Source organism: Octopus bimaculoides, chromosome 7 (assembly GCF_046866305.1).
Source record: "Octopus bimaculoides isolate indiv1 chromosome 7, ASM4686630v1, whole genome shotgun sequence".
NCBI classification, from domain to species: Eukaryota; Metazoa; Mollusca; class Cephalopoda; order Octopoda; family Octopodidae; genus Octopus; species Octopus bimaculoides.
In genome coordinates this window covers 34,758,391-34,773,097 of record NC_142934.1, presented here as the reverse complement: position 1 = coordinate 34,773,097, position 14,707 = coordinate 34,758,391, and the positions used below count along the sequence as shown (strand labels likewise).

Below are 14,707 nucleotides of genomic sequence, written 5' to 3'. Positions count from 1 at the left end.
GGTGTTAGAGATGCTCAATGGAATCTTGGAGGCCTAGGTTAGGTCACAAAATTTCATAAACCTCATATAAGCAGTGAGGAGTTAATTTTCCCTGAAGTTTCCGAAGTTCTTGCCAAATATAACCAACTCAATTTCACTAAGTAACAATGAAACTCAGAGGCAAATTAGCTGAAAATGTACACTTTTATAGCATTTTACAAACAACAAAGTTTACATTATGGCCTGATGAATTGATTCAGCTAAGAAATGAATCTTTGCTACTTGCTATATGTATTTCCCAAAAGCAAAACACTCAATCAAGAATTATTATTTGCAAGACAACGTGTAACTGATATAAGAGGAGAGTTTATATTTGCCTTCTCTGCATAGTTCTTTTAAAAGCAAAAAAGATCACTTTCAAAAATAGTTGTTTGGGCAACTGTATCAATGACCGGTTTGTCATAAAAATCTTTTAGTTTAAAAGAAAAACCCACAAACATACATATGTATCTAATGTTATTACTGTCTATTGTGGCATTCACCACCACAATTTAATTGCAAAAATGGCTCAGTGAATTAATTTTTTCAAGAAAGTTACGACAGCTGTGAACAAAATTGCATCTTAATGCAAAATTAATGAAGAGTATTTTCAAAAGTAACTGCTTTGTGCTTAAGTTCAATGGTTGATGGAAAGCTAACTTATTCGACATGTTCTTATGGAGTTTTTGAATATAAATAGTGTCTCAAGAGAACATGACATTGTCCGTCTGTTCAATATTATCTAGAATGTTTAAAAATGAATTTGAAATTACAATGGAATAACATTTATTTCAACATTAGTATTTAAGCACGACAGCGTCGCCTTACTGGCACGTGAAAAAACATTTGAGTGAGGTTGTTGCCAGTGCAGGTGGCAAGTAAAAAACACCATTTTGAGCGTGGCTGTTGCCAGTATTGCCTGACTGGCCCTTGTGCTGGTGACACATAAAAGCACCCACTACACTCTCAGAGTGGTTGGCATTAGGAAGGGTATCCAGCTGTAGAAACTCTGACAGATCAGATTGGAGCCTGGTGCAGCCATCTGGTTCGCTAGTCTTCAGTCAAATCATCCAACCCATGCTAGCATGGAAAGCGGACATTAAACGAACAAATAACTGTAGGGCAACATGAGTTTTATTAATTTGAAAAGTTATTAAAAAAAAGAAACTGAAAATATTAGGGATGAAATTTGGCAAAATTTTTTGTGATCACCTGGAGATGATCCTTAAAGATAGAGTGAAAAGAATTCGGTATCTTCTTTCACTGGATGTTCCAGATTGGGTAATTAATCCACTTTTAAATAAGATGATGATGGTCCTTTTTAGGAGAGCTTGTTTAATGATTTGAAATTATAAAATGTTTCAGATTGGTATTTTGTGTTATGGATATTTGTTTCAAACTACTTTCCCAACATCATATTTGGTAGAGAGAGGTTTTGGTGCTGCAATTTGCAAATTTTTAAACAAGATTTATAGTTTCCACTCACAAACATTGTACACTTGACATTAATACACCGATAACTCTCCACTAAGCTCATCCAACATGGTAATATTTACATGAATTTTATTAATTTTTATAAATCCTTTGAAAAGATTTTGGAATCGATGAAGGTGCAATAAGTTATGTCATTACAGTCAGAGGAATTTCACCAAGACAGTTCAGCTGTAAAAAAATTGTTTGCAAAATTTTTAATTGCTTAATCTTCAAACATTTTCAATTTATATACTGCACACAAGTATTAGTAGTTGTTTTGACTTTCCATATCATGTATATCAGTAGTCTTTTAATGTCAGGGTATGGCTAAACTTTATGGCAGCTGGTGTATACCAGCCTGTATGTTATCAAACTGATATTAGTTAAAGTTTAAAGGAAACAGCCCCACCCCCACCAAAACAAGAAAGAAAGAAAAAAAAAACCCAACAACAACAACCAATTCTCACCTTGAGGATCGGTACTGCTGCCACCGTCATCTTCAGAAGCTGATGGTAAACCTTGTTCACCAGATGTAGAAGCAGCCTGACCCTCACGGACAGTCCTGGAAGCTAAGTAAACAGAACACCTTATTTAACTGTACAGGTTGGTGAGAGAGTAATGGTGGTGGTAGTAATAGTTGTTACATACACTGGAATGAGGTGGGGAAGTGAAATGACTAGTAAGTAAACAAGACCAAATTGTACACAACAGTTTGATGCCTGAGAGAGATCTATTTCTTTTAAGGGTAGGAACAGCTAGATAAAGTTAATAGTGTGTTTGAATTTTTAAAATTCAAATGTTGACAAAAGAGTTTCAATGGAGAAAAACTTGGAATAGGACAAGACTAGGTAAGAGGAATTAAGAAACTGAAACAGAGATGATGGGATGAGATATTTGTTCAGTTGTTTGTATGTCTGTATGTGCGGGCTTGATAAATGTGTTATTGAGGTATTGTTTTACAGTTGGATACTCTTCCTTAAGTTAACCATTACTGACTTTTCAGGAATGGGTGGATGGTAATATTGATAGATACATATAGATGGATATAGGTAGAAAGACAGAAATTACCCATTTCTTCTGTAACTACATCTTCTTTTGGGGTGTCAGTTGATGAGGCAGAACTGTAAAATAAAATGACTGAATACAGGAACAATTTATTTTAGGATCAATATTAACTAATAACTATCACAAACATACTGAACTGGTTAAAATAAAGGGCCGAAGGAATATATGTACCAGTAATAAATATATCTAGTGACATGGTCTCAGGTTCAGTCCCACTGTGACACCTTGGGCAGGTATTTTCTGGATTTGGTAGGAAGTTGTTGTGGGTACATGTGTAAGTGCTTATGCCGCCTAACACATTTTACTGTGGCAATTTCAACTATCGTTACAGTTTCCTTTATAACATTGGCTGTTTATTTCTTGCAGTTGTCAACTTCAAGCAAAGAAGGAATTGAAGGCCTTAAGCACAGGTCCTCCCTTCAGAGCAAACCAATAAAGGAAAAAAAAAGCTAATTAATAAAGAGATAAATTTTTCTTGCATACCAGAGGAGCCTATATTGTGGAATTTGTTTTACCAAAAGGATTAACAGGCAGCATAATATGAAACCAAAATTAGCCTATAATTTCATTCACTTTTGCAAATTTTGGAGAAATATAAAAACAATTGTGACTGTGGCTGGAAGGGAACCTGTCAAATGTAATTCTTATTTTCTCACTTTGTTTTGAATTAATCATGCATTATCTTAGAGCTTTGAAGTTTTGATGATGTGATTGTTTATTTTTAAGTGTGACAGGCCAGATCTGGCTAGTTTGAACATAAAGCAAGTGGAATATTTTGGATGGATATGGTCGGTTTAAATGCTAAAGGGTTAAAGAAAGCTTACCAAATTATGTATTTAGTGCATCTGCACTAAATACATAATTTTAAACAAGTTGTCATTTAACAACAAATTGTTCTTCATTCAGTAAACCTACAATGAAAGGTGTCTTCACTTTTTGTATTCCTTAGACTATGCTATTCAGCATTTTCTTTTTTTTAAGACAGTAGAGGGTGAATTGAAGGAATTTAATTGTTGTTTCTTGTGAAGCAAATGATTATGTTACAAGCAGGCAACAATGGAACATTTGTGTGGAGGCAGTTTCCTTGATATGTTTATTTACAAGTTAGTCTTGATCTGCTGGACCTAGAAGTGTGGCATTGTGTGTTAGTAATAGAAGGGTGTGTATGTTATGTATAGTTGTTGGCACTCCGTCACTTACGACGTCGAGAGTTCCAGTTGATCCGATCAACGGAACAGCCTGCTCGTGAAATTAACGTGCAAGTGGCTGAGCACTCCACAGACACGTGTACCTTTAACGTAGTTCTCGGGGATATTCAGCGTGACACCCTGTGACAAGGCTGACCCTTTGAATTACAGGCACAAGAGAAACAGGAAGTAAGAGTGAGAGAAAGTTGTGGTGAAAGAGTACAGCAGGGTTCGCCACCATCCCCTGCCGGAGCCTCGTGGAGCCTTAGGTGTTTTCGCTCAATAAACACTTACAACGCCCGATCTGGGATTCGAAACCGCGATCCTATGACCACGAGTTCGCTGCCCTAACCACTGGGCCTCCACGTTATGTATAGTAAACATGAAGAAAATTGGACACATATGGAAGTGAAACAAAAATCTCTTCTTGACTTACCTGGTCCCCTCTTTTGCAGATGGTAGTTCCTTATTTGTACTGTCTCCTTGTAATAGCTGTTGGGGAGGGGTGGAGCTTACAGCAAAGTTACTGAAAACCACAGTTGCAGAGCCACCTTTGAAAAAATAACAGAAACACAGATAATGGTTTCAAATTTTGGTACAAGGCCAGTCATTTTTCTTAGCGGGTTGGGTTAGTCAATTACATTGACCTCGGAGCTCAACTGGTACTTATTTTATTAGCCTCAAAGGGATGAAAAGCAAAACTGACCTTGGCAGGAGTAACAACATTTCTGATTTAGGCACAAGGCCAACAGTTTTGAGGGGAAGAGGTTGATATTGAACCCAGTACTTGACTGGTACTTTTATCAACTCCCAGAGATAAGAAAGGCAACATTGTCCTCAGTGAGATTTGAACTGAGAACATAAAGGGCTGAAAGAAATGATGTAAAGCATATTTTCTAAAACCTTAACAATTCCACCAGTTTACTGCAATCATAATAATTATTATTTTTATCATAAACACAAGGCCCAAAACTCAGAGGGGGGAGTTGACACCATCTCCCCCAGTAATTTATCTTTCTGATTTAGGCCCAAGACCAACAAATTTGGGGTGAGTGGCAAGTCAACACTATCAACCCCAGTATCCAACACCCAAAAATGTCATGCGTACACAAACACAACTACACACACAGGTCCAGAATAATATAACATTTCAAAAAGATTTCACTCACCAGAAGTAGTCACTTGATGAGATGTGAAAGGTAAGTTACGGACTTGACCATCATCAAACTGCGAAAGGTCCATGCGAGTATCATCCATGCCCAAAGCTAAAATTTAGATATATCAAATATACCTGAATATATACTTTGATTTAGCATTTTATTGTGTTTATACATTTAAGTTGCATGTATTTGAAGTAGAAAGAAACATAGATTCATAAATGACCAAATTAAAAATGGCGACCTTCATGCTCTTCCACAGTAACTTTAACTGAATAAGTGAGGTGAAATGTTTACAACTGGCATTGAATTTGGTTTGTCAGTACCATGTTGCTACTGGCAGCTATCCATGAGCATACAGTACTACATACATGCATGTGGCCACCTACATATACACAAGGTGTTTTTTCAATCTATGTAGAGAGTAAAGAATAAAATGGAGAGAACTGTAAGGGTGAGGGACAGAAACAAACCAAACCAAACATAATGAAGAAAAAGGTAAACATAATAACTGATGTTAGTACCCAGTATTTTATGTGACTTTGAACTATTTAAAAATATTAAATGGATCATCACTATCCACCACTACGAACCACCACCATTGGTACACCAACAAGAATATAGCCCAGTGGTTGAATAAGAAGTTACAGTGTAATACCAAAAGTATTAATGTTATAAAATAGTTTTCAAATATGAACGGACAACTGTCATGAATCCAGTTAGTCGAGTCAGTAATATTTCTAACTTACCACAGCATCTCAGTCACTTTTATGGAATAATGCTCAACATTCAATAAGTTTGAGAATTAGCTGTCATAGAGACCTAACCATAAATATCATTCTTATTAACAACATTCATCTCACTACAACCAGATACAACAGTTTTTATTTCTAGTGCAACCTTTGCTGATAGAGACCATCATAACTTTCTATTCCACTAAAGTTGATTAGGATTACAACATGGTCATCAACAAGAAGCAACCTTTACTAACAAAATAAAGCACCAATCAAGGAATGTGCATAAACTACTTTACCTCCCTGTGATTCTAGCTCAGAGTGGCTGACTCCTTCTCCTGTTCCAAAGACAAAGCGTTGAGGCACTTGTGGATAGCTAAAGAGAGAGAAATTGTAAAATAAGCAAAGACCATTTTTAGCTTCAGATTTTAGAGTGTTTGATAAGACAGTTTAAGACAAGCTACGATCCTATATAGGATTTTACTATTGTCAAAACACCAGTTTATTTCTTTTCTGGACAAGTAATCTAAGCATATGTGTTACTATTATTTTTTATACTTTACTTTGATCGGTATATTTTATAATCACTTCCACATCCTATATATTTATACAAATCTCTTGTCAGATTTTTCTTACTTGGAACTGAATGAAAAAATGGATTTCAGTCAACATTTTAAACACCCATCCAATTTTTAAGAGATTCTGTTAAAGACCATTATTTGTAATGAAAAATCTTAGAAAAATATGTAGCATTATAGTTTTGGGATGAACAGAAGTTAATCAGAACACTTTTTCTCCACCTGTACCTCCCTCATTCCAATTTCTATTCTCTTGTTTTTACTTCTCTACTGTAGTCCTATTCAGTAAAAGGGGATATTAAGCTTGCAAGTGCACGGACATTAAATGATGATTTCCCAAATACCCATGCCAGCATAGAAAGCGGATATTAAATGATGATGATTTAATTGGTGTCAACATTAATGATGCATGTAAATCAGTCCATTAGAGAAAAAGAGATAGAGTAGCAACAGAAAGGAAGTAGAAATGTGAACAGACAGAGAGAGAGAGAGAGTGTCGATGGAAAGAGTGTTCTGGTTAAATCCTGTTTACTCTACAAGGGAGCATCTACAGACTTAGTGAGGGATATATGTGGTTGCACAACTGGCTAGAAATAGTAACCAAATCTTCAAATTGCATCCACTATTATTTTACAAAAAGGAAGAATAAATAGGATGTGGTTCTAGATGCCTGAAAATAAGTTAGGGTAGCCATGGTTAGAATTCCTTTGATCATACATCTGTTTGTTCAGGTCTGACCTACCGCCTTTTAGGATGATGTTAATTACATTGAATTTAATATTTTATTGATCTTTGGATGAAAAGCAAAATGAACACTGGTAGAATCTGAACTAAAAACATAAAAGGAATGTAATGAAAGAACACAAGACATTTCCTCTGATGTTCTGACAATTCTGTCGTCACTTGACTGAATTCATAAAAGTATCAAACATTAGGAAACCAATCCAATGACGCTGGTATGGAAAGAATGCAAAGGAAAAAAAACAACAATTTTTGTATATTTTCCTTTGTTTTATCCCATTATCATAAATGGCTACTGTGGAAGAAAATATTTTACAAAAGAGAGTTCTTCCAAGCCATTCATTCATTTTAGACATAGTAGCTGTCATAGATATATTTTAGACAACATTTTGTTGGACAAACAAATTCTTCAACAATAATTCTATAACCATTGCTGTATTTCTTGTATTCTCCATTTGGTTCTTGTATTTTCTGACTAAAAACAATCTTTGCTTCACTGAACTCTATCTAATCCACATCTAAACTTCTTCAAAGCCCTCACTTCACCACTGATAACCTTGTGACTGATTGTGCCAACATTTATGCAATAATTTTGAAGTTGGGCTTACCTTAAAGCTTCTGCAAAGCCATCACCACGACGAGGAACAAAAAGTGTTGGTGTGCTGGGAACAGTGCAGTCATCTCCTTCATCAAAAGGTCCAGGTGGTCCCTATTTAATAGTGATTAAATAGATTTTAGTGGTGGTCACATGATTATACCATTCAATGTCAAACACTGACTTCAATAACAATACAGACACATTAATGAAAGTGTTGATATTGTAATGAGCAGACATCCTTGAACCAGTGGAAGGTTGAAGACATAACAGCTGAGGGTGAGAATGGAAACAGATACACAAAGCTACAGTGACTTAGAAAGGATTTGACATCCAGAATTGCAAAGCAAAACTACTTTAAGCCTCCATTTTTGTCCTTCCTCTGCTGTGCTAAATAGAAACAGTAAGAGGCAATGAGAGATCCTCTACAAGACAATGAGGAAGGATCCTCTATGAGACAATGAGGAAAGATCTTTCATGTAAGACAGTTTATCAGCTAGACATAGCTAAATCTCCCATTCCATTTACCCCTTTAAATAAAAAAAAGACACATTAGGTAAAGGCTGACCCAAAATAATGATTAATAATGACTAACATTCCAATAAATCAGAGTTACTGGAGGACAAATCATTCTAATGGCTGAGAGATTAAGGTGTAGGATGCTTGGCCTCATGGTTAAAAATTCAAACCATACTACACTTGCCATATGGCTTGTCTTAGCCTGGCTAACACACAACTTTCCTTTCTAGGGCCTAAAAACTTAGGACCCCGCTCCATATATCTTTACTTGCTTCACTCATTAGACTATGGCCATGTTGGGGCACCACCTTGAAGAACTTCTAGTTGAATGAATTGACCCTATCCAATTGATTGCTTTTGCGGAAACACAAACACACTCAACATCAGTTGTCAAGTGATGTTGGAGGACAAACACAGACACAAAAATATACACACACATATCTATGACAGGCTTCTTTCAGTTTCTGTCTACCAAACCCACTCACAAGGCTTTCATCAGCTGAGGCTTATAATAGAAGACACTTTATCCAAGGTGCCATGTAATGGGACTAAACCCAGGTATATTTAACCCTTTCGTTACCAAACCGCCCAAAAAAAATTTTGGTTCATGTGACCCAGCCGCCCATAATCACCTATTCATATTTAAATGAGAATGTCCGAGCAAATCTCGTTAGTACATTCGTGAAAACACGTGATTATTTGTGTAAACAGTTCAGCTATAGTTTTGTATGACGATCAACGCGTTTTTTTAATTTTTTGAATTTTGGGAGATTTTTTTCCAAATTTGTTCCTGTTGTGTTTTCAAAATTTGTAATCCTGACAAAAAAATGGATACGAATTTTATTCTGTCAAGCAGCGAGTCAGAATTCGAAGGATTTTCTACTGAAGACCTCAATAAATCTAACTCTGTAACCGAAAAAAAAAAAAGCACGTGGTATTTGATAATGAATCTGCTTCATTTTCCGAAAATGAAAGCAGTGAATCCGAGAGCTCCGATGATAGCGATAAAGATAATGAATTAGTACCTGAATGGAGTGAAAATTTAAAAACTCCTTCTTTCAGTGATTTTTCTCAAGAAACTGGACCAAGTCACAGTCTTACCCAGGAGAGTAAAGCTTTAGACTATTTCTTTTTGCTTTTTCCGATGCACCTATTTGAATTGATTACGGCGGAAACAAAGCGTTACGCTGAATGTAAACAAAGCGTAAAAAAGGATAGTTTGTGGTTTCCCACAAACGTGAATGAAATTAAAGCATATTTTGCCATGAATATTATTATGGGCATTAGAAAGTTACCCAGAATAACAAATTACTGGAGTAGTGATGAACCCTTTGGAGACGAATATGTCTCAAGTATAATGACGAGGATACGGTTTTTAAAATTGACTCAATATCTACATGTAAGAGACACGAGCAGTACACCAGTACGTGGATAACCAGACTTTGATCCCTTATTTAAAATAAGACCCCTCATTGACTGTGTTCAAAACACATATAAAACAGTTTATAGTTGAGGATATGGTGGGCTATAAAGGCCGAGTGCGTTTTCGACACTATATGCCAGGAAAGCCCACAAAATGGGGGATCAAAGTTTGGAAGATTTGTGAATCAAATACTGGGTACTGCTCTGGATTTTAATTTTATACTGGCAAAAGAGACAGTAATGAATCCAGTTATGTGCACAACTCTTCTATAATAATATTTTGTTGTATACCCAATGGTATATTTCTGTGTATCTATGTATATGGGAAAGCTTATTTAATCTAGTTGATGGTGTGTGTGTATTTTGTTTTCCAATTTTCTTCAAAGACAAATTCCAGTCTTTTGTTTTATTTATACCTTTATGGTACACCTGTCTTTTGTGTGTTAAATTCACCTGATGAATCCAGTAATGTGCACAACTCTTCTATAATAATATTTTGTTGTATACCCAATTGAATATTAGCTAATAACCCATTTTCTATAGCGATGTTTAAAAAAAAATTTTTAATAATTTTATATTTTGTTGAATTTACCTGTAATTAGAGTCACTTTGTGACAAAAATTTTGGTATAGAATTGGTTGAGAACCTTTCGTTAAATTATCTTCCAAAAATCACATTAATATGTTGATAAATAAAAAAGTTAGAGTTGTTTAATGAAACCAGACTAAATTTATGATTATGTTAGAAATTAATTGAAACACATAAGGGGTGTATTTTGGTTAGAAATATGGTAACGAAAGGGTTAATATCATCTCTAGGTTATAGTGTGCTTTCCAAAGCTCCTTTATAGATATTGGCTACCATATGCTATCGTACAACAGGAATTCTCTTTTTACTGGATATACATGTGGAAATCTGTTAATTCACACAAAAAAATTTTAATACAAGATGGAATAAACAAGTTTTAATCTGTATCACTACAATTACTTCTGTACATTAGTATCAGCTGGTAATTGCTGAATGTGATCCAACAGTAGCTATGTACCTGCACTACTGGATCACCTATAACCTTCTATTGTTCTATACCCATAGTCTATTTTTAACATCCCATTGACAAAAAGCAACACAGAAATACAAATGTAGCATGTGTGTGAACAGCCATGCTACATGGCAGTGAAACATGGGTCGTGACTGCTGAGGACATGTGTAAGCTTGCAAGGAATGAAGCCAGTATGCTCCGCTGGATGTGTAATGTCAGTGTGCATACACAACAAAGTGTAAGTGACCTTGTGCAAGAGAGATGACTGCACTGGTATGGTCATGTATTGCGAATGAATGGGGACAGTTGTGTGAAAAAGTGTCACACCCTAGCAGTTGAGGGAACCTGTGGAAGAGGTAGATCCAGGAAAACCTGGGATGAGGTGATGAAGCATGACCTTTGAACATTGGGCTTTACTGAGGCAATGACAAATGACCGAGACCTTTGGAGATATGCTGTGCTTGAGAAGACCCGACAAGCCATGCCAGTGGGTGTAACCAGCCCACTTATGAATACTCCTCATTCATTGGACAATAAACTTTGGTTGTGAATGTCTATTGAGGCAAGTGAAACCAAAATCGCTGATGTGGCCGATGACAGTACTGCCTGACTGGCACTCATGCCAGTGGAACATTAAAAGCACATCTGAACGTGGGGTGTAACTGGCCCACTTATGAGTACCCCTCATTCATTGGGCAATGAACTTTGTTTGCGAAGACCTATTGAGGTAAGTGAAAACAAAACAAATCAAAATCGCTGACGTGGCTGATGACAGTAGCACCTGATTGGCACTCGTGCTAGTCGAATGTGAAAAGCACATCCGAGTGTGATCTCTGTCAGGGCCACGGATTGGCTCACATGCCGGTGATGCGTGAAAAGCACCATTTCAGCGCGATCATTGCTAGCATCACCTTACTGGTACATGTGCAGGTGGCACATGAAAAACAACATTTGTTGCCAGTGCTGATGGACTGGCTCCCATGCAGGTAGCACATAAAAGACACATTTTGAGCAAGGTCATTGCCAGAACCGCCCAACTGGCCCTCGTGCCGGTGGCACGTAAAAGCACCCACTACACTCTCAGAGTGGTTGGCGTTAGGAAAGGCACCCAGCTGTAGAAACTTTGCCAGATCAGATTGAGTCTGGTGCATCCTCTGGCTCACCAGTCCTCAGTCAAATCATTCAACCCATGCCAGCATGGAAAGCGGACGTTAAACGATGATGATGATAAAAGAACTATAAAAAAAAAAAAAAAACGCATTGCTTATGGGATACTCAATATATAACTATGTATGAAAGTATATATAGGTGCAGACAAGTAAATTCTTGGTTTAATACCATTTCTTAATAACTGGTAAAGCAACTGTGATGAGACCCAAGGACAACCAAAATTAAGTTTATAAGCAGACAGTTTGGTATCCTGCAGTGGTAACAAGTTGACCTTGTGTAAATGATTCCCTTTGAAGTAGAACATTTACAGACACAAGAAATAAGGAATTCTTCCAGTTTATATATTTGACATTATAATGTGGTTATCATATCTTCAAGACATGTTTGTGCTTAGGAATAGACTGAATATGGGGCATCTTTAGTTTACATCACATATTAAAGATTTTTATTTCCATTGATTTATTTTTGGAACTTTTTATCATTTGTATCTCAATTGTAGTGATTTGGATTAAAGTGTTTTCATTCCATCTTCTTGTATTAAAATTTATATAAACACATACATATATAATCTTAAAGAGGACAACAACAACATAGAATATTAACCTGAAACATAAAAGGAATTAGTTGTGATCTTCCTCCACTCCCTGCACTGGGTGTTAGCCGTTCTGTGTGTGTCCCAATTGAAGTCAGTTGAGATGAGGAATGTTGGCCAGAACTGACAGTCCCGGGACTACTGGTTACCTGACAACTAGCTGTTGAGTAAACAAACAAGAACAGAGGTGAATTATAACAACAACAAACAGAATTATGCTATGAAGTTTTTTTATGAAATAAGAGTGATGAAAGACTGGTAGTACTTTTATGTGGGTGGAGTGAATTAAAATCAGGTTTCATTGGCTAAGACATTGGTCTGTTCCAACTAGCTTTCAGGAATGAATACCACACTATATATTTTATTGATTTATGATCAATCAACTCATCTTCTTAGAATGTCTTTCATGATCTGGAATTGATTAACTTAAAATTTTAAATTTTAAATCAAAAACAATTTTACTACTTTGTATTTTTCATAAGGAAGGTTACTTATTGATAGATTTCCAGTATTAAATTTTTAATACATAATGTATTCCTAAAGATGTAATCATTACCTCATGTGTGCATATAAATGTTATTATCTATTTGGATTATACATGCATGTGAGCGTAGACATCTATTAGTTTAGTCATGTGTATATGTGTCATCTGTTTTAGATCATACTTGTTCCTCATCTGAAATTTTGCCAGACAGACTATTTAAGCAAATAAATTCTAAGTAGCCGAGTGATATGGCTAGTTAAGAGAATGGCATTATTTGTGATTTGGTTAGTTAAAATTATGAAACCCTTTTGTATTTTGTTTGTACATTGAGTAGATTATATTCCACTTATTCATAAATAATTGCTGCAGTACTCTTACATTTACTGGCAGTTTCACTTTTATACAGTATTATACACTTATGATACTATTAACCATAGTGTATCTTTAATATAGAACAGGGCAGGAATGTTTCTTGGCAAGATAACTGGACCTTGCATCTAGAATTTTAATAGTATTCCAAACAACAAAACTTCATATATGAAATAACTGAAGTAGTTAGAGATCAACTATTCAATTTAGTAAGCTTAACTGAAAAGAATGTATTGATGAAGACAACATCACACTGTCACATCCATTAGCTAAAGCACTGCTAATATTTTATAAATTTATGTACTTGAACTACATATCATTAAGGCAGTGAGCTAGCAGAATGATTATCACATCAGAAAAAATACTTAGAGGGCATTTCTCCTGTCTTTACACTGAGTTGAAATACTGAAGTTGAATTTGCTTTTCATCCTTTCAAGGTCAATAAAATGAGAAACTATTGAGCACTGGGGTTAATGTAATTAACTAAGCCCCTTCCCCCAAAATTTCAGGTCTAAAGAATGTTTAAGGGTTTATATGCAGGCATGACTAAATGGTTATGAAGTTTATTTTACAAGTATGAGGTCCTAGGTTATATTCTACTTGGATGCCAAGTGGTATAAAGTGTGCGACATTACCATATGGTATAAAGTATGTGGTATTTTCAACTCAAGCCATGTCCTCCAATCGAAACTGAACTAACAGGAATTATAGGAAAATCTGTCAATTAACTATGTTCAAAAGATCGGCCTTGCCACACACACTGTTGCACTGAGAATTATGTTAAGGATTTGTAGAATTCTTATTTTCTCTTGTCTTAGCAATTTGGTATGAGTTACATAGGTTGAAATGATTCATATATTAGTATTAGACAAGTATTTTAAAACAACTTTAATTCTTGCTAACAGCATAATTAGTGTGTGTGTGTGTGTGTATGTATGTATGTACACTCATACATACACAATACAAGTAATGTATGTATACACACACAAATATACCACTTGAACAGTTCTCACTCGAAGCACAAGTCAAATGTACTCAGTATTTAAAAATGTCTTTTTAGTGAAAAAAAGATTTACTTGGCTGTTCCTGAGTTGATGTTTGCTGGGGGTCATCATTTGGGGAATCAATTTGTGTATTGCCATCATTACCGCCATCATTATCATTGTCTTCATCAGTATTATCATCATCTAGAACAGAAAGGAAAAAAATACCCATCAAAACAAACTTTATTATAATCATCATCATCATCATTTAACATCCGTTGTCCATGCTGGCATGGGTTGGCCGGTTTGATCAGGGATGGTAAATTGAGGGCTGCACCAGACTCCAGTTTGATTTGGTATGGTTTCTATGGCTGGATGCCCTTCCTAATGCCAACTACTCCGAGAATGTAAGGGTGCGTTTGTGCACAATGTAACAGAAATATCTATTCAGACATTTCATTATCATCATGACTTTTAAAGGCAACCTAACAGATGTGTCTACAAAAGGTCAACTTTTTGGAATGCTAATGTCAGAGAAAATAGGAACACTGTAACTCAATAGAGTCTGTCACTATTAAATA

General features: G+C 35.8%; 1 protein-coding gene across 7 annotated transcripts in view; it reads right to left on the bottom strand.

The window, feature by feature from the left end:
• The window catches only part of LOC106884301 (nucleoprotein TPR), a 206,099-nt gene that overhangs the window by 1,101 nt on the left and 190,291 nt on the right, over nucleotides 1-14,707 (bottom strand). For 4 of the 7 annotated variants that reach the window (XM_089355144.1, XM_089355146.1, XM_089355145.1 and 1 more), the window contains 8 exons: nucleotides 14,220-14,330; nucleotides 12,302-12,450; nucleotides 7,562-7,662; nucleotides 5,934-6,010; nucleotides 4,913-5,008; nucleotides 4,180-4,294; nucleotides 2,560-2,612; nucleotides 1,959-2,060 (listed from right to left, as the gene is read on the bottom strand). In XM_089355144.1, coding sequence (XP_089211270.1) covers nucleotides 1,959-2,060; nucleotides 2,560-2,612; nucleotides 4,180-4,294; nucleotides 4,913-5,008; nucleotides 5,934-6,010; nucleotides 7,562-7,662; nucleotides 12,302-12,450; nucleotides 14,220-14,330 — 804 coding nt within the window. The remainder of the gene's footprint in view (nucleotides 1-1,958; nucleotides 2,061-2,559; nucleotides 2,613-4,179; nucleotides 4,295-4,912; nucleotides 5,009-5,933; nucleotides 6,011-7,561; nucleotides 7,663-12,301; nucleotides 12,451-14,219; nucleotides 14,331-14,707) is intronic. The other 3 variants (XM_089355147.1, XM_089355149.1, XM_089355150.1) reach the window with 1 other exon arrangement.